Below are 19,111 nucleotides of genomic sequence, written 5' to 3' on the forward strand. Positions count from 1 at the left end.
TGCTCAAAAACAGAAAAAGATATCCACCCAAACAGTATGGAAGATGATTATGGAGAATTTTTGAATTTTTATTTTTATGTGTATCTGTGTCTGCTAAATTGTATATGATGACTATCAATTGCTTTTTAATAAAAATAAGTCATTGGAGTTATTAAAATATCTGCTGCAGATAACCCACAAAGTGAACATTCTAAACGTAGCACATAGGCATTCGAGAAATGCCTGTTGAATGAGACATTTCTGGTGGTGTGGAGCTGCTTGTAAATGCTTTTCATGGTGATGGCTATGGTGATGATAAATATATGGGTGATGGTCAAGAGTTTTTGACTCTAAGGTGTGACTGCTCTGGTGAGGATGACTGTAGGTGTGCTGGTAGCAATGGAGAAGATAGCTGTAGGGTGATGACTGAGGAGTGATGGCTGTAAGAGTGATGGTTGTATAGGTCAGGGCATAGTGGAGGTAACTGGCTGTGGTAATAATGTTTATAAGGGTAATGGCTATGAGAATGATGGCAGTGCAGGTCATAGTGGCAGTGGTGAGGCAGATAGAGGAAGATAGCTGAAGGGTATTGACTAGTGATTAATTGCTCTAATGATTATGGCTGTAGTGGTGTTGATGGCAGTGGGGATGACTGCAGAAGTAATTGTTATAAGGGTGATGGCTGTAAGGATGATAGCTATAGTGGGGGTACTGACTGTAATATCCATAAGGGTGACAGCTGTGAGGATAATTATTACAAGCGTGAGAGCAACAATGATGATAGCTGAGGATCCTGACTCAGGGGTGGTTGCTGTAGTGATGATGGCTATATGTGTGTTGATGGCATTGGGGATGACTAGAGGGGTGATGGCTATTAAGGTGATGGCTACAAATAGGAGTGATGGTGGTAGGGGTGATGCAAGGTGACCAGGATCATTGGCCCAACAGGCAGAGAGATAGTACAAATTCTGGTTTCTGGATTCTGGTCAGTGAGATAAGAGGTCTGAGTAAGCCATATAATATCAAGTTGATTGGCCACCTCCAGGGAGACGGAGCAGAAGGACTGGTGATGATTGACCTGAGACAACAAGGTAGGGACATTTCTCTGCTTGTTCAACCCAAGAGCTGTCTGCATCAGAATCTCTGGAGACTGAACTGAGACTTCCTTCCTCCCTGGGGGCCGTCAGGGGCTGCGATTGCTGTAACAGTAGGTCACGTGGCAGAGCTTCCTGTATGCTGCTGCTGCCGGGTGTCCATGGCCCTTACCCCTAAGCTGCCAGTGCAACAGTCAGAGTGGCGGCCAGAGGCTCAGTCCATGCAGTACCCCCTGGACAGTGCTGGTGAGGCTAAACAAGAGGCCTCCACATCTTGACACTTAAAGAGTAAGAACGAAGTGTCGCCGGGATAGAGGACCATGCTGCGTCGCAAGCCCTCCAATGCTAGCGAGAAGGAGCCCACTCAGAAGAAAAAGGTGAGGAACATTTCTGGGAACTCACTTCTTCCTTCCCTCTGCTCGCTCAACCCATCCCCTCCAGAACTCATAGAAGTGGGAAGAGCCAAAGGCCATACATTGAGTCTGTAGGCAAGGGCCATTCTCCTGAGGGCAATGAGACAGGGGCTCGAAGATTACTAGAGTATCAGAAGTACAAAAGAGACTTCCAAAATTCTAAAGAAATAGAGTTACAGAATAGACTTAGAATTCTGTTTATAGAATTCAACCTTGCAATGATGGGATACAGACCTAAAATTAGGGGCTATAATCCTAGACTAAAATTTGAGAATCACAAAATACAATTCTCAAGTTGAATCCTAAAACTATACTTAATTGTCTCTGCCCTACCCTGGTCCTGCCACTGCTTCTGCTCAAGCATGTCCTCTCAGGAGCCATCTCACTTAAAGTGTCCTGCTGGGCCACCCCATTTGGAGCCATGATGTTCCCAGAGCCCCTGCCCTTTGGCTGTAGCTGGGACTCTGCTCACTTGGTTCAACTCTGTTGCAGCTGTCCTGGCCCACTGGTGATGGGGCCAACCTGGAGATGGGATAATGGGCCTTCAAACCTGCAGTGGAATGCAGAGGGAGCATAGAGGTTCTTCCTGGGTAGGAAGAAATTATTTGTGAAGAATGAAAAATTATGCTGGTGAGATGGGGAGTAAGAGCGAGGGCTAAGGAGGAAAACTTTGGTGGGGAAGATTCTTAAGGCCAGGGAAAAAGCAAAAAGCAGCTGTCATAGACAGCTGAGATATTCATCTTCCTAGAACAGAGGCCAGACTACAAGATTCCTTGAAGACTCTACCAGATCCAGGCTTCTCTACTTGGATTTAAGGATTTCTAGACTTAATTCTTTGATTTGATTATAAAATTCTCTCAAGAAATCAGCAAGTACATCCCGCACATCCAGCAAGATCCTAGGACCATCCAAAAACAGTCCTGAACCAGGTCCAAGAGGCCAAGGCCTAGCCCTAGGCGTAGGTCCAGGGCCTCCAGGCCCTCACTGTTTCCCCTAGAGCTCAACCCAGGTGCCCTGTGGGGGAACCCCCTTCTCAGGGCAGCAGCTCTCAGGCTGAGGCTGAGCCAGCTGAAAGGCTGAGCTTCAGGTCATTGGCGTGTGCATCCTGCCCCATCTCAAGTCATAGGGTGGCTGCCACTTCCGGCTGTACTCTCCCCACCCCAGCTGCTTTTCTAAGGTTGCAGTGGAGGTGGGTGGGGGTTGGGGAGAGATTTATGAGTTTTCACACAGGCTTTGTCATCTGCCTGCTCAAGCTCTGCTCAGCGCTGGGCCTAGCCAACTTGCCATTGGCTATCTCTCCTTGGTGAGCGGCCCGCTTCCCCTTACTCTCCGCCTAATGGGGGTGGGAAGCCAAGACTGTTTTAGACACTGATGGGCCCCAAACCACAGGGAAGCTGAGCTGGAGGAAAGAGTCAAAAAAGAGCTGACACTTTGATGCTAGTACCGTGTGCCACCTCAGGCAGAGGTGCCAGGGGCACACAAAAGGCAGAAGTCCTAGTCTTCTTACCTCAATTTCATTTTCTCAATTCTGTGCTTGGTGGCTGGGCCTCTAGAATTTCCCCCAGGCCTCTCCCAGGAGAAGCAAGACCCATGTGGTCCTCCAGACAAAGCTCACCCCTCCCTGCTAGAGCCTGGCAGCCTCTGGAGCCACTTTCCAAGACCCAAACCTTGGAAATGTCTTTAGAAAAGCTGAGGTATGATTCCAGAAGGTGGAGACAGTATCTTCCCTGGGCCTGGAGGCAGTGGCTTGCTCCACCACTCTTACCTTGGGCAAGGTGACGTGGTGGAGGGAAAAACACAAAGGCAAGTGAGGCCTTTCTCTCCTGCCCCTGCTCCTCCTCCCAGGCCTGCCAAATAGAGAAAGTGTTGTGCGGGGTGCAAGAAAGTAGAGTTGGAATCCTACCAAGTTCTAGCTGTAGGACCGTGGACAATTCATTGACCTTCTTTTGGTCTCAGTTTTCTCATCTCAGAAAAAGGGTTTAGCTCCTGATCTGTCTACCTCAGAAGGTTGCATGGATCACCTGAAACAATAAATGTGAGAGTGCTCTGTTTAGCTCATGCATGTGCACATGAGGAGGTGTATGCTATAGGCGTGGGCAGGGGTGAGAAGCACATGACAAAAAAGAACAAGAGGGGGTTCCAGACCTGAAGTGAATAAAACAAGACTGAATAGCACTAAGAGCCAGTACTGAATGAGAGCTCATCAGGTACCAGGTGCTGTGCTGTGCATTCCACCCATCTCTTAGCTCCTTGGGTTTTCATGACAACCTTGTAAGTTAGGGACAGGTATTGTCTTTAACCCTATTTTATGCTTGAAGCTCAGAGACTTATCTAAGTTCACACAGCTCATAAGCTACAGAGAAGAAATCTAAGCCAAAATTTGTCAGTCTCCAGAGTGTTAACCTCTCTCCCTCTACACTCTTATCCCCTACTGAGCTCAAAAGCACTAGAAGAATCTGATGAGCATGAAAGACAATCCATCAGTAGGAGGGCTCTGCAGGGAAGACCCAGATGGCTATGGAATGAGGGACCTTCCAGGCAGCAGAACTGAGGCGGGAACAGGCATTCCAGGATGGTAGGATCAAGATGTGGCACCTATTGGTCATCATGAAGGATTGTGGAGGCCCTGACTTAAGGGTGGGGACATACCCCTTGGCTGCCCTTTGCAGATTTTTGCCTCCATCAGGGTCTCTCTCTGCACTCCCTTTGATCTGTTAGGAGGTAGGATATGGACAAGGGTTTGTCCTGGGACTTGCCTCCCCTAAGGAAGATCCCAACCCACAGCACCCCTACTTTCACAACCTGAACCTCCTGCCAAATGAAATGCAGAGGAATCTAGGCTCCCATTCAAGTGCTCAATTGTACCCTCTTTCCAGTCTCTCCCTGCCCGTCTCTCTTCCAATCCCAGCACACTACCCAGGCTCCCTTCCTATAGAACACCTCCAGTAGCACACCCCCACCAGGATGCACTTTGTATTTCCAGTGGCTCGTTAGTTCCCCCAGGCTAATGCCCAATTCCTTAGCATACCTGGCAAGGGCTTTGCATGGCCTTTTCTGCTCTACCTCCCACCATATGCACTGGCATACCCACAATTACATCACCACACTGGAACGTCCCTGACTTTCGCTGCCATTTAAACCCTTCTTAGCAACTCCTGGAGAAACCCTGGCTCCCTTGCATGGCCCAGCTCAAATGTGTTTCCTCCACCATGAAGCCCTCTTGAGCCCTTCCTCCTCCATGCGCCCATCTTCTCTCCTGGCAGCTCCCTCCAAACGCCACCTGAAGTAGCCATTGCACTCAATCTGTTTCTATAAAGGAAGATGACTTTGTAAGCTCTGAACACAATAACATGCATAAGTTTCCAGAGCAGAGATGTGAGTTCAAACCCCTGTTCTTTCCACTGCCAGCTGTGTAACTGTCTAGGGCACTGGGAAGTGAGGCCGTAAGATGGAGTTATGGTGAGGTTGGAGTGACTTGGCACACATGAAGCCCTTGACAGGGTGCCAGGCATAGGGGAGGTATTTTAACCTCTGGTTACTGGATTTCCACACATGCACGGTCCAGTGCCTGGAGCCTAGAAGGTGCTAAGTATATGACTGGTATAGAAATGAGCTGAGAGTCTAGTTGTGGGGACACATGGGGAAAACCAAGCCTGCTTAGGAACCAGGGGAAGAAGATGCCAACAGGAGCACTGTGAGGCTCTGAGGGAATAGTCAGGGGAGGCTTCCTGCAGGGAGCAGCACCTTTAAAACTGGATTTGAAAAACCTGCTTATTAAAGTATAATATTCATACAAAGAAGTGCATAAATCAAGTGTACCAATCAATGAATTTCTATAATACACATCTCTGTGTAAGCAACATCCAGATTGACAGAGCACTTCTAACACTCTACAAGATTCCTTCATTCCCCTGCCAGTAACTACACAGCCCTTTCCCCAGGAATAACCACTATTCTGACTTTCAACTGCATAGAATAGTTTTGTCAGGTTTTGAACTTTCTGTACAAGGAATCATATGTGCAGCATACTCTGGTGTCTGTGAGATTCATCCATATTGTTGGGGAGAGCTGTCCTAAGTTCATCGCTATATCCTAGCCCCTTTTATGACTATGCCACAATTTATATATCCATTCTACAGTTGATGGGAATGTGTTTTTTTTTTTCCATTTAAATTGGATTTTGAAGGAGGGGAGAAACTACGGTTGACAGAGAAAAAGGTGGAGTGTTCCAAGTGGAGAATGCCCTGGGTAAGAGCCTGGAGGTGGGTCATAGGAAAGGCTAAGGCATACACAGACATTTGGACATTCACTGAGGGTGGCTGTGTCAAGCACTCATTCCTTTCATCCTCCCAACACCCTGGTGAGGTAGATGTCCTTGCCTTCATTTTACCCATGAGGAAACAGAAGCCCAGAGAAGTTGAGGAATTCAGCCAGCTTTACACAGCTGGTCAATGGCAGAACCAAGATGTGAACCTTTACCAGCTGACACCGAGTGAAGAGACTGAGGTTTAATAACTTGGTGAAGGTCACACGTCTCAGAGTTGAACTCAGCAATGTCTGACATCAGAAAAAAAATAATTCTTTCCAAAATGTTAAACATGAAGAACAATGTTTGGTTCTACCTGCCCCCTGGGCATGACTCCCAAGAAGGCTTCACCCCAAATGGAGGTCAGGCAGAAAATCCAAAGGTACTCAAGGATATCCACTCATAGTTGGGTGGGAAGTCACTTTGGAGACACTGGAAGAGATTCAGGATATTTGAGGCTATCTCTGAGGTTGGAGGTAGGCTGGGCAAAAGGCCACTCTGGCTGGCTGACCCCCACCCCAGTTGCCTGGAGAACTTGTACTGCCCTTCTCATGTCCCAGGGCTGAAGATCGGCCAGCTGGGCCCAAGTCCCAGTACCACCCTCACACCTCTTTGGGATAGTTTCCTCCACTTTGGGCTAAAGCTGGGACAGAAGGGCCCTGACACAAGGTCCCAGGAGCCAAAGTCCCCCTCCCAGTTCCCAGACTGTAGATTAATGACAGGAAAAGGAAAGAACTGCGATTAGAGGGTGGCCTGGCGGTGAGTTTACTCTGCCCCAACAAAGCTCACTTCCGGCCCCACACCGGCCCTCCTGCTTGCTTTCCAGGCTTGCCAGTCTCTGGGGTTTCAGGGGCAACTATAAGCCTCCTGGCCTCAAACTGAGGTGGTGGAAGAAAGGTCATTATAGACCCCATTGGCCTATAAATAGCAGCCCAGCCTGTCTTCTAGGCCCCAGGCCAGCCTGTTGCCCACCCTCTCTCTGTTCCCTCTTTTCCAGGCAGTGAGAGCAAGAATTCATCTGGGTGGCTGCATCCTAGCTATATAAGAGGAGGAAATAAATGGAAAGTAGAGGAGGGAAGAGGAAAGAAAGGAAGCAAAAGAGGAAAGAATAATGGGTGGGGAAAACCAAGGAAGAAGGATGGAAGGGATGCATGGGAACCAAAGTGGCCATACCATGCTTTCCTCCCACCCCCAACTCCTTTTCCACCTCCTTTTCCAGCTCCTCAAAGTAGTATAGAAGAGGCTTTCTAACAGAAGTTGTAGGTGTTCCACCCAGGAGGCCTTCATTGTGATAGTGTCTGCTTGACCTGACTGCTGACCTAGTTTCTGGTCAGTTAGCTTGCTGCAACCTTGAGGAAGGTGTGGCGCCTGACCCTGATTGCTGACCTGCCTTTGGTCAAGACCCACCAAGAGAATAAAAGTGCTTAATTGCAGTCCCCAGGAGTTGAGGCTAATTGTGTATGTGTTGGGAGAGCAGGTGATATTGCCCCAGCCCTGAAAGGTTGTCACTGGACCCTCCTTTCATAGCGAAGAGGATGTGAAACTTTCAGCTTTGTGCAAGTTTGAGGCTTCAGTTCCTCAAGCCTTTATCTCCTGTGTCTGCAGTCTATCCTGCTCTATCTGTCTGGCCATCTGTGAACCCTGGTTCCTGTGTGTATCTATGGTCTTGACTGTTGGTCTTTATTCAGGCTCAGCCTCCACTTCTTGTGACTAAAACCTGCCCTCATTACCTGTCTGGCCCTGGTTTCTGCTGCTGTCTTGGTGTGTGCATGCACATACAGTTAAGAAAGCTCATTTCCTGAAAACAATCTCATCACTGCAAACAATAGGTCAGGCCTAAAATTCTGAATATCAGCACACATCAACAGTAGCCAGTTCATCACATTAGTAGATAAGGTTAAAAACTGAGATGAAGGAAGAGAACATGGCAGCTTTCTTTTACTAAATTATCACCAATCTTTTGTGTCTCAAATCTATGGGCACCTTCTCTGACTGCTTCTGCTGAGGTTTTTGAGAAAGCCTAATGCCAGCTCTTATTGACTCCTGGGATTGTTTTGCTCTTCTTGGGACACAGATTCACCAGGTTTGGGCCCTAATGCATTTACAGCTATCATTGTAACAGACTATGCTTGCAGCAGGCCCATAACATGAAGGCCAGGCTGTGGGGTTTGGGTTTGCTGTGTTACGTAAAGGTGATGCTATTGTTCGTGTTGAGGTACGTCTCTAGGAGGAAATATGTGTTTCCTCCAACTCGTTTAGTCTTTCACTCCAGGGTTCTGGGAGCCAAACATCAGGTATTGGTGGAAATGTGGACTTAGTCTGAGGCCTAAGTGAGGTCCAAGTCTCCTGAGGTCAAGAGCTTACTCCAGGGCCAGCAATGGAGGCCATTGTCTGCTGAAGAACAGGATGAAGCCAGATAACTCCAAGTACATCTTGGTGCTTCACCTCATTAGCCCTGGGACCTCAGGACACATGTGGCTGCCCAGACCTGGAGTATGTGCACATGTGTTGGGAGTGGAAATAGCTCCTTACTCAGCCAGCCATCTTAGCACCACCGATTGCAACATCTCTGCTTCTTCCAGCTCTCACTTCAGCGTTCCAGCAGTTTCAAGGATTTTGCCAAATCCAAACCCAGCTCCCCAGTGGTGAGCGAGAAGGAATTTAATCTGGATGATAATGTGAGTTTCTGGGCCTCCTTGTTGAGGGGTCTGGCTGGGAGGGAGGGAGGAGGGGAAAGAGGAGTTTTAAGATTGGTGAGGTAAAGTCTGCTTTACCTCAGAAGAAGGTCCACCTCTCCCACCTACCAAAATCCTGGGCCCCAGAACTCACCTGCATTGTTTTCTATTACAAATTAATTATAAATTAATAGGGCTGAAAACAGGACTGGGGCTAACAAGGAAGGGGATGGGAGCTTCTCATTCCTGCCCCTCCATCCTTGCTGAGACCCAAAGTCTTCCTTCCCCCAAGTCTTGAACCCATGCAGGAGCACCAGGGTCTCTAGACCTCTTCATTTGTTGTCACAGATTCCAGAAGATGATTCAGGTGCCCTTACCCCAGAGGATACTGGGAAGAGTGGCAAAAAGCTGGGGAAGAAGTGGAGGGCCGTAATTTCCCGAACCATGAACAGGAAGATGGGCAAGATGATGGTGAAGGCCCTGTCAGAGGAGATGGTGAGACCTGGGATCCAGGGGAGGGGTAGAGGCAGATAGAACAGGCATCACTCTGACAGGGTTGGAGCATGGCCACCTTGACAGCCACTGCTCAGGTACCATGCCTGAAGGCCCGATTCAATACAAGAAGAAAGGTCACATGGGAGCAGAGCTCACTCATCCATGGACATGGCAGCAAGGCACCACAGTCCTGAGGGACCAGGGATGGGGTCTGAGGAGGAATGAAAATTGGGATAACAGAAGCTTCCTGAAAAGACAAACTGGAGGAGGGTGGGTAGCTGAACAAGAGGTGAGATCACCTGAGCCAAATTCGCCCACCATAAATTTCTGCTTGGAACCAGCCCCTGGGGTTGGGAAGGCTTGATTCAAAGAGGGGTTCCTATGAGAGAAAATTGGAGAAGGCTGGCTTTGGCCCAAGGAAGGAGGGTGGGACACACAGCTACGGGGCAGACACAGTCAAGTAGCTGAAGTTACACAGAGTCTGGCGTGCTTGTGACTCTTATAGGAGGCTCCAAGGCAGTGGTGTGCTAGAGTCAGCTAGTGCTGGCTCATACCAGCTCAGGACAGCAGTTCATCAAATTTTCAGGAATTTTGTGAGTCAGGTATGAAACACCACAATATTGAAAATTAAATTATATAAACTAAGAATTAAATGAATTATATTAAAAATAAAGAGAATACAGTCAATTCTCAAAAGTCCTAATTCTTGGACTGCTTTTCACTATTCTCTATGCCCCTGAGGTTATTTTCATCTATAGTCTCTGTGTGGAGGAAATAGCCTATGATGGTGCTCTGCTTGGTCAGTGACATCATACTGGTAGAATGACATGAGCCATGAGGAGCGTTTATAACACAGGAATTAGTGACTGCTACATATCAGGGTTTTTATTCCCAAAGAGCCAGTTGTGAAAGAGTTACCTCTGCACTGTAGTATGGTGAGGCTGGGGAGCTCTGGAGGCAGGCCAGCTAGGGAAGGAAGTGGGTGGTGCTTGTTCACAGCCTTAAGAACATTCTTCCATTACTTCTCATCTGGAAACTTGGGGTGATCAAGCGCTTACCCTCAAGTAAAGATTGAATAAAATGACAAAGGTGCTTGGCACATGGAAACATAGTCAAAAGTAGTAACTCTTTGACTGTGTCCTAGCAACAGCTTTGAGTCCAAGCTCTGCATGTACATTTAGCACTTTAAGCTGACAAAGCACATTTACACGTGACCCTAGTTGAGCCTTATTCCATGAGGTGGGCAGGGCAAGGACTGTCATTCCCACCTTACAGAAGAGAAATCTAGAGCTCTAAGAGTGCCATGGTACCTGTGAGTGGAAGAGCTGGGGCTGGAGACAAGCCCCAGTCCTCTGCCAAGCCCACGTTCATTTCCTCTGGACCCGGGGCTGCTCCATGTACACCCCAAGAGAGGCCACTCAGGGCTCCTTGCCCCCCTTCCCATGTAGGGAGATACTCTGGAGGAGGGTTCAGCCTCCCCGACATCTCCAGACTGCAACCTGGACAGCCCTGGCCCTGAGAAGATGGCACTGGCCTTTTCTGAGCAGGAGGAGCGTGAGCTCCCAGCACTCAACCGCCAGGAGTCAACAGGTGAGTAGGGGATGTGGGAGGACACATGCTGAGTCTGGAGAAAAAAACTGTGTTAGGACCAGGCAAGTTCCTGTTTGGGAGGGGCAGACAAGAGAAATGAACCTTTATGGTTTGCTGCTGTGAACTTCCCAGCCCTCTTCACATTAAATCTTCACAAAAACTTCATGGATCAGTACTATTATTTTTTTTAAATAATTGGGCCAGTACTATTATTATCCCTACTTTATTGATGTGAAAACTGAGGCTCAAAGAGGTTAAGTTACTTGCCCAAGGTGACTCAGTCTTGAACTCAGGTTTGCCCTAGAGGAGCCTCGACTTGCTGTCCCCAGGCCCTGGAGGACTCAAGGGCAGAAGAAGGGCCCCATTGCCATCTTGGACCAGTCCACTTCCACCCTACCAAGGAGAGCTAAAGTCTACACCTGCCTGGGCCTCTGATATCTCAGGCTGGGAGTAGGAATAATGGGTCTCCAGCTGTGAAGACTCAGCCTCTTGGACCCCAGACCTTGGTTTGCTGGACTCAGGGTACCACTTGGCATCTTCTAGATGTCCATGGGGCTGGACAGGAGGTTCTAGCAGCCCTGCCTGGATGAAGGCCTTTGGCCTTTGGGCTACAGACCTGCAAAGGAACCAGCTCACCCCTCAGGCTAGTTCCAAGTTCCCCATTTGTTCTCTGGCTCTTCAAACACCTCCCTGCTCCTCAACTGAAAGCCATTTAAAATGCCCTTCATTCTGCCCTTCCCAGAGAGAAAGAGCCCTTCTGAGTTTCCAGGTGATGTAACTAGATACTGAGTCTTATTAAATAGAGAAAGTAAAGGGTGTGGCTTCTTGGGTAGAAGGAGCACTGGAGTGGGAGTCAGGAGACCTGGAATGTAATAGACTCAGTGCTGCCAATTTTAAGGTGACAGACCTTAGGCAGGTCGTTTGGCCTGTCTGGCCTCAATATTCATGGTGTTGGCCCAGTTGGTCTCTAGAGACCCTCCCAATTTGCCCATTCTTTGGTTTGTGAGCTGTTTCTCCTTCTTTAGTCAACTGTTCTCGTGTCTAAGGCCCTGGAAGTGAAGCTGTGCTGCAGCAGGGTGACCAAGGGGATGGGCCAGAATCCCTGCTGTAGTACAAGAGTGGCCAGCATCCATATTTCTTCCCAGCATGTAGCCCCATGACTTCTAGAGAGACCCCCTTGAAGGCCTGGGGCATAGGTGACCCTCCTTCCTTTCCAATCTCCTGCAGGCAGTGAGCTCTGCAGCCCCATCCCAGGCTCTGGCAGCTTCAGGGAGGAACCACCTGCCCCTCAGTACACAGGGCCTTTCTGTGGCCGGGCCCGAGTTCATACCGACTTCACTCCCAGCCCCTATGACCACGACTCGCTGAAACTGCAGGTAAGATTGGCATCCAGGCCCCACTTGAGCTTGGCGGGTTGCACCCATAAAGGAGGCTGGACTTAGCCACGGTAGGACAGTGTCAGGGGAGGCTCAGGGACAACCCCTCAACTCTCTCCTGATCTGCTCTGCTCCCTTCTCCTCCCACAGAAAGGAGATGTAATTCAGATTGTTGAAAAACCACCTGTGGGCACATGGCTGGGCCTGCTCAATGGCAGGCTGGGCTCTTTCAAATTCATCTACGTGGATGTGCTGCCTGAGGAGGCCGTGGGGCCTGCCCGCCCCAGCCGCCGACAGAGCAAAGGCAAGAGGCCCAAGCCCAAGACTCTGCATGAACTGCTGGAGCGCATTGGCCTAGAGGTTTGAGCTTGAACTTGCACTAGCATCTAGGATCAAGGGAGGCACCCTTGCCCCAGCTATGTGGGAAAGGAGGGATCCCAGGCAGGGGTGGCTTGTAAGCAGCCACGCTGGCGGCCTGCCTCTGCCCACAGGAACACACATCCACTCTGCTGCTCAATGGCTACCAGACGCTGGAGGACTTCAAAGAGCTGCGGGAAACACACCTGAATGAGCTGAACATCACGGACCCACAGCACCGGGCCAAGCTGCTCACAGCTGCAGAGCTGCTGCTGGATTACGACAGTGAGTGGGTATAGGAGCCAGGTGGGGGTGCCTGCTGGCAGTTCAGGGACGGGAGGCCTCTGCTCTGGGCCCAGAACAGTGGGAGGATACTTTCCACACTTGAATTCCAGCCTCAGGCAAAGTTTGTAGGGAGTAGGAGTTTAAGGGATTATCAAGCCTCACTCTCTTTGGGATGCTAGGGGAGATTTAAGGCCAGAGAAGGTAAGGCATGAACTCAAGGCCTCAAAGCTAGGTGATGGCAGAGGCGGGATTCAGGTGCAGATGTCCTGGTTCCTGGCTTATTGCTGAAGAAGTTTGAACTCTTAGGCCTGGAAACCACAAGAAGGGCAGGGTTCGTGGTGGGTGCCCAGATGGAGAGACTGCCTACAGTGTCCTTACCCCCAGGGTCCCTACCCCCCACAGGGCTCTCTGGGGCTTCTGACCTCCTCCCTGCTAAGTCCCAAAATTCCACATTCTGTATCCCACTCTCACCCCTGGCAGCCGGCAGCGAGGAGGCAGAAGAGGGCGCCGAAAGCAGCCAGGAGCCAGCGACACACACTGCGTCAGACCCCAAGGGGGACATTCCGCGGGACTCAGGCTGCTTCGAGGGCTCAGAGAGTGGGCGTGATGAGGCGGAGCTGGCAGGAGCTGAGGAGCAGCTGCACTGCCTCTCCTTAGCCGGGTCACCTTGAGCAGAGGTGGCAGTGGTGGGCCAAGGCTGGGCCCAAGCAGCACAAGCAGCAGGGATGGACCTGGCCTACCGCAGTGGCCTGTGCTGGAGGACTAGTGGAGGACTGGAACTGAGCCCGGCCCTGCTCCCCTCAGGGCACCTAGGTCCAGAGAGGCTGGGCAGGGCCCTACAGGCTTGGCTGGAGTAAATGAAGAGCCTCTGAGAGCACATCCCACCTGCCTGGCTCTCTCCTTCTACCAGCTACTGACAGCGCAGCCTGCTCTGGTCATGGCCACAGCCAAGTGGGGCACCAAGGAGCCTCCTTGCCCAAGTCTCTCACCACCAAAGCCTCCCAATCCTCCTCAACCCCACAGCACCTTCCCTGAGGCACTGCTCCTGAAAAAGGGGCCAAGTCAGCATTTCAGGTCAGTCTCAGGACCTTAGGGAAGCTGGCCATTTAAAAAGATTCTAATTGATCATGAGTAAATCCAGACTGCCCTCAATAAGGTCTGAAGAAAGCCACATGTACCTTTTCTCCTCCTAACTTTCTGATAGGTTTAGCCACTAAATCACTATCTGATTTGATCCAAGTGTCTTCCCCAATCTGTCTAGGATGGTCAGGATTAGAATAGATAGATTCTGAGGGCCTTGCCAACTCTGACATTCTGTGACATTAAATGTTACCCGTGGCCCAGGACAGCAGTGGGGTTTACTGAAGGGGCTGGAGGGGCCTTGGGCTCACAAATGAAATGGCTCCTTCTGCTCATCTGTTCCACACCTCCCCATGTAACTCAGGACAAACAGCAACTTACCCCAGCTTAAAACAATGCCCATATCTCATACAACGTGTGCCCTCCCCTTCCACTTCTGGCCCCTTCAAATGACACTTCTCCCCAAGGTCAATGGAAGATGGTCAGACCTGGCTTCCAAGGGCAGAGTGGCCCCTAAGGAGCAAGATGCAGGTCTAGGCCCAGACTTGGCCTCTTTTGTGAGTCCTTACAAGCAAAGAAAACACAAACTAGGCAAGTCTACTATCCCAACTTTACTAAAGATTTTGATGTACCCTGAGCTCCAGAAGGGGAAGGAGAATGTCTATTGGTAGGAACCTCCCTTGACACCAGTGCCAAATCTGTGCCCTGAATTCTAGAGTAACCCTTCCCCGGGACTCAACTGGCCCAAGGACAAATAGTGCCCACTAAATCTAGGACTGCGGCTTAGTGGACACATTTCAGGACCTACTACCAGGAACTTTGGTAAAGCTAGCTTGCGGGGAAGGGTTTTGTGTAAATATAAGGGGGTGGAGAGGGATAGGTTAGCAGCAATAAATATAAGTAAAACAAAATTACTGTCTCCAGTTATCTTTCCTATGGAAAGAAGGTTGGAGGAGAGACAGACCAGTCTCCTTCAAAGCTGGACACAGAAAAATGTCTCCATTGTCCTTTCAGGGCCATCTGCCTCTTCCCTAAAGATGATCAGTGCCCTTGATCCTGTTGACTTAAAGTTCCAGTTTGAAGCCCTAGCTGGCTCCACCTTTCACAATAACCAGCTCCCCTAGGAGCTCAGGCTCTCAGTGCCACAGGTTTTCTGGGGTCTGAGAATTAGGAGTAGCTATATCTCTCTAGAATTATTCCTTTAACAAGAGTCTTGAACACCTCTACCCTAATGAGGAAGGCCCTGCACTGGGGACTGTCCAGGGTCCAAAAGGGAGAGATTTGGATTCAGCTGGGCCTTTTCTCTGAGGCCACCTCTTCTTGGGCCCCACCCTGTGCCCACAGAAGCTACACCATCTCCTGGGCAGTGAGATGGAGACAAGGACTCCTGGCTTCCTTTGTTTCTGCATTAACTGCATTAGGGAGGGCAAACTGGAATGAGAGCTGCCACCAGAGTAAAGACAAGGCCACTCTACTTCCAGGCTTTCTTCTCAGGTACACTCATCCCACTGCCAATAGTGGCTGTGGGCATCAGGGAACTGTTAGAATCATCCTAAGCAAAGAAACAAGGAGCTCAAAGGGCCTCAAAGCTTCAATGGTACTGAATAATGGCTGTCATTTAGTGAGCACTGACATGTGTGCTAGGCACCAAATGCTTTACATTTCTTCTTTCATATAATCTTCACAGTATCTCTGAGGTAGGTATCATCACCTTCCCAACTTACAGAGGATAAACCTGAAGATCAGACAGTTTAAATAAGTTGAGTAGAAAGTCCACCAAGCTTTCAGAGCCTCCCCCAGCTTTCTGGAGGGCAATCTGACCCTCTGTTAAGTGTCTTTGACACTCTTTGACCCAGCCATTCCCCTCCAAGGATTTGATCCACAGAAAGAGCCACACAAGTACATACAGATATATGGACAGACATTCGCGACAACTTTGTCTATAAGACACTGGGAACAACATGAATGGGGAATTAGTTAGAAACATTATGGTCCATTCACACAATACCATGCAGCCATTAAACATAATGTTGTAGAAAAATATTTAATGATATAGGGAAAATATTCATGACTATTTATTGTTTACTTTTAAATTTTAAAATTATACAAATAATGTACAAACATTTTCGTTGTAAAAGAAGTCCACGCTATATCACAGGGAAGACTCAAGTGCTGTAACATTATTATTCGGGTGATTCCATTTTTATTCAAGAAAAGGAAAACATACACAAGAAAAAGACCAGAAAGATCTGCAGCAAACAGTTACCAGTGGTGATATTGTGAGGTGAGCAGGGTGGGATTGGGGGAGTAATGGAGAGAAATATTTACTTTCTACATTCTTGTTTTATTTCAACTTCAAAAGAATCTATTATTTTAATATCTATTTTTAAAAGGAACAATATTTTAATTCTTGAAAAAATTACAACTAAATAAACCAATAGGCCCAAGCCTCTGGTCTCCACAAATTTGGAGTAGTAGCAAAGTCATTATCTTGCTGCCTTTTGGCACAGGCTTCTGGAAACATAGCGAGTAAGGGGTAAATAATGCCCAAAATGCTTAAAATCCACACACACCAAGGGGGACCTTATCAGAGGAGATTCCTAAACCCTTTAAAAACCCTGGGTAATACCTATCTATTAAATCTAAGCTGGATAAAGGAAAATATCAGAAAAAAAGAAATGAGAATGAAAGAAGGATGTTTTGAACTTCTCCCTTACCCTGGGGAGGGAGTGGGGGGCATCTCAGAGCTACCGGGCTGTAGTTTGGTCTGTAGGCTGAATACAACCTGAAAGTAGAAAGTTGTGCAAGGACTCCAGTGATCACAGGACTTTGGGAGGGTCAGATAAAGAGAGGTAACAAGGAAATGTAGACTGCAGGTCAAGACCTGAGGGGTCAGAAAGGCAATACCAGTTGGGTCTACAGCCCAAGGCCCAATGTTCTTCCTCCAGGCAAGGCTGCTAGAACCTCCTGTCCAGCCCCATGGACATCTAGAAGATGTGGTACCCTGAGCCCAGCAAACCAAGGTCTGGGGTCCAAGAGGCTGAGTCTTCACAGCTGGAGACCCATTATTCCTACTCCCAGCCTGAGATGTCAGAGGCCCAGGCAGGTGTAGCCTTTAGCTCTCCTTGGTAGAGTGGGAGCGGACTGGTCCAAGATAGCAATGGGGCCCTTCCTCTGCCCTTGAATCCTCCTGGGCCTGAGGACAGCAAATTGAGGCTCCTCTAGGGCAGGTGAGGCCCAGCTGATAGGAGTTAGGGCCTACTTGATTTTAAGTCTTGGTTTTGTCACTCACTTAGCTGGGTCTGGGTCATCTTGGACAAGTCACTCAACCTCCTTGAGTCTCACTTTGTACATCAATAAAGTGGTGATAACAGTACTAGCTCCATGGAGTTATTACAAAGATCGAATTAACTAGTATATGTAAAATACTCACAAAATCAACATTTAGTGGGTGATAATATGTCAGGTCCCCTCAATCCATACCACCCTGCTACTTGCATTTCATTCCCCTCAAGGTTCATCTCTCCTCAGACCCGTAGTTAGTGTAGTAACCAAGAAAAAAGGCTTTGGAGTTAAATTAAAGTGTCTTCAAATCCTGGCTCCACCACTTATTAGTTACCAGACTTTAGGTAATTACATACATATACATTTCTTTTCTGTAAAATAAGAATAATGATCTACATTGCAATATACAAACGTATCAAGTCAACATATTGCACACTTTATACTTATACAATGTTATATGTTAATTGTATCTCAATTAAAATAATTTTAAAAATGAAAATTAATATAAAAAAGAATACCAATCTAATAATACCTACCTCTTCGGGTTGTTAGATAAATAAATTCAATAATGCTTATAAAGTTCCTGGCATGTAGTGACAATAAATTGTGGCTTCTGACCTTTTGTAATCTCCAGGGCACTGAGCTCAAGATTGAGCACAAAGCACCCTCCCCCTTGTCAATATGTACTTGTCTGCATACTAACTGCTATTGCCCAGAGACAAATTGATTTACAAGGTCCCAAAGCATGCTGGGATTCAGGATAGATGGTGCCAGCTCTGGTGCCCAGAGAGGCTGGTGATAGAGAGAAGCCCACATGAGAAGCCTTGGATAGCCTAGCTCTCCCTGGCTCAGAGCATGATGGGCATTAGACTTGTTTCAGGCAACTCCCTTGAACATCCATGGGCTGCTAGAAAGAAGAGGATAAAGGCCAGATTCATGAAAAAAGAGTTGGAGTCCAGCCAACTCCTCTCTAGTTCAGGTTTAGAGGTGCCTTCTTTCCCCTGGGCCATCAGGGGAAGTAGCTGGGGGCATCAGCACCACCCAGTTGAACTATCTCCTTTCACTTGCTGCCTCTATTTCTCACGACCTTGCCTTAGCCTTCTCCAGGTAGGTTCTGATCAATTTCCCCAAAATCCTGCAACAAAGGCTCTTGCCTCCACAAATTCTCTCTCCTTAACCTCAAACCTTATAGCAGTGTGCTCTGACACAGGCCACTGCCGCTGCTTCCAACTCTTGCTCATAGAGATCCCTGCCCAGTTTTTTCACAGTGGAAGCCAAAGTGGGGCCATTAGTGACTACAAGTTTAATAAGAAAGCTAAAAGAGGTTTTTAAAGAATAGAGGACATTGATCACTGTAGTCTCAGTGAGATCCAACACCTTCTCGACCCTGCCAAGTCAGGAAATTCAGGATGAGGTATGAGGTTTCCCAGCTGGGAAAAAGAAGTAGCTCTCTCACCTCCTTCACAATAGAGGCTACCTTAGCTTCTCACACAAAGTAGGCCCCATTCTATATTATTCAGCCAAAAATACAATCAAGTGGGAAGGAACTGCCTCCCCTCTAGACCCAGCCAAGACTCCTCCTTTAGGAAGGCCCTAAATAAATGTAATTCTATAGCACTCGATATGTAGGCTTCACCTTTTCCTATAACTTCACTGTTACTAATATAGCATTTGTATACCATTGCCTCTGGGACCTGCCAGGGATAACTCAGAAAGAGCCCAGGGCAATGGCCCTCACAAAGGGACAGCCAACTTGACTGTGGGAACTCGACAAGGCAACTTCCTGACTTCCTGTGCTAAAGAAACCCCACCAGTCTGGAGAAAGAGTTAAGAGATTTAAGTTTAAAACAAAACCCCAACAAATACCCCCATATCAGACTATTTATAATAAGCCCTCTATATGCTTAAAATGGAGAGATCATTGGCCAAATTCATCCAAAATGGCAAAATTTTTTAAAAAAATCCTAAAATCATTGTTGGTTCTCATCTTACAAGAAAATGGGGTCAGCAATGCGATTTCTCCTAAAGTTAACCCTAGTACATGGTCAGTTTTCAACAAGTACTTATTGAATGTTAAATAAATGAAAGGCTCATTTTATTCAAGTGACACTTGGAGTTATTCAAATCCATTTATCTGTCTATACCTGGGTTATGCCAGAAAGCAACCTGGACTGAG

The 19,111-nt window shown here is 48.1% G+C and overlaps 1 protein-coding gene across 1 annotated transcript; it reads left to right on the plus strand.

Annotated features, from left to right (window-relative positions):
- Positions 1–1,219: 1,219 nt before the first annotated feature.
- SASH3 (SAM and SH3 domain containing 3) lies at positions 1,220–14,579 on the plus strand. The gene is made up of 8 exons (XM_006918799.1): positions 1,220–1,450; positions 8,375–8,470; positions 8,816–8,962; positions 10,411–10,552; positions 11,780–11,928; positions 12,079–12,288; positions 12,420–12,570; positions 13,051–14,579. Exons 1-8 carry the CDS (start codon positions 1,394–1,396, stop codon positions 13,239–13,241), a joined length of 1,143 nt encoding a protein of 380 aa, XP_006918861.1. The 5' UTR covers positions 1,220–1,393; the 3' UTR covers positions 13,242–14,579.
- The last annotated feature ends 4,532 nt before the right edge of the window (positions 14,580–19,111 follow it).

Source organism: Pteropus alecto, unplaced genomic scaffold, assembly GCF_000325575.1.
Source record: "Pteropus alecto unplaced genomic scaffold, ASM32557v1 scaffold1018, whole genome shotgun sequence".
NCBI lineage: Eukaryota > Metazoa > Chordata > Mammalia > Chiroptera > Pteropodidae > Pteropus > Pteropus alecto.

Excerpts from the sequence above, each read along its gene's own strand:
- SASH3 (XM_006918799.1), top strand. The coding sequence starts at position 1,394 with ATGCTGCGTCGCAAGCCCTCCAATGCTAGCGAGAAGGAGCCCACTCAG. Across the intron at positions 11,929-12,078 it reads ACGACTCGCTGAAACTGCAG|AAAGGAGATGTAATTCAGAT; the intron begins GTAAGATTGGCA and ends CTCCTCCCACAG. Across the intron at positions 12,571-13,050 it reads GCTGCTGCTGGATTACGACA|CCGGCAGCGAGGAGGCAGAA; the intron begins GTGAGTGGGTAT and ends CACCCCTGGCAG.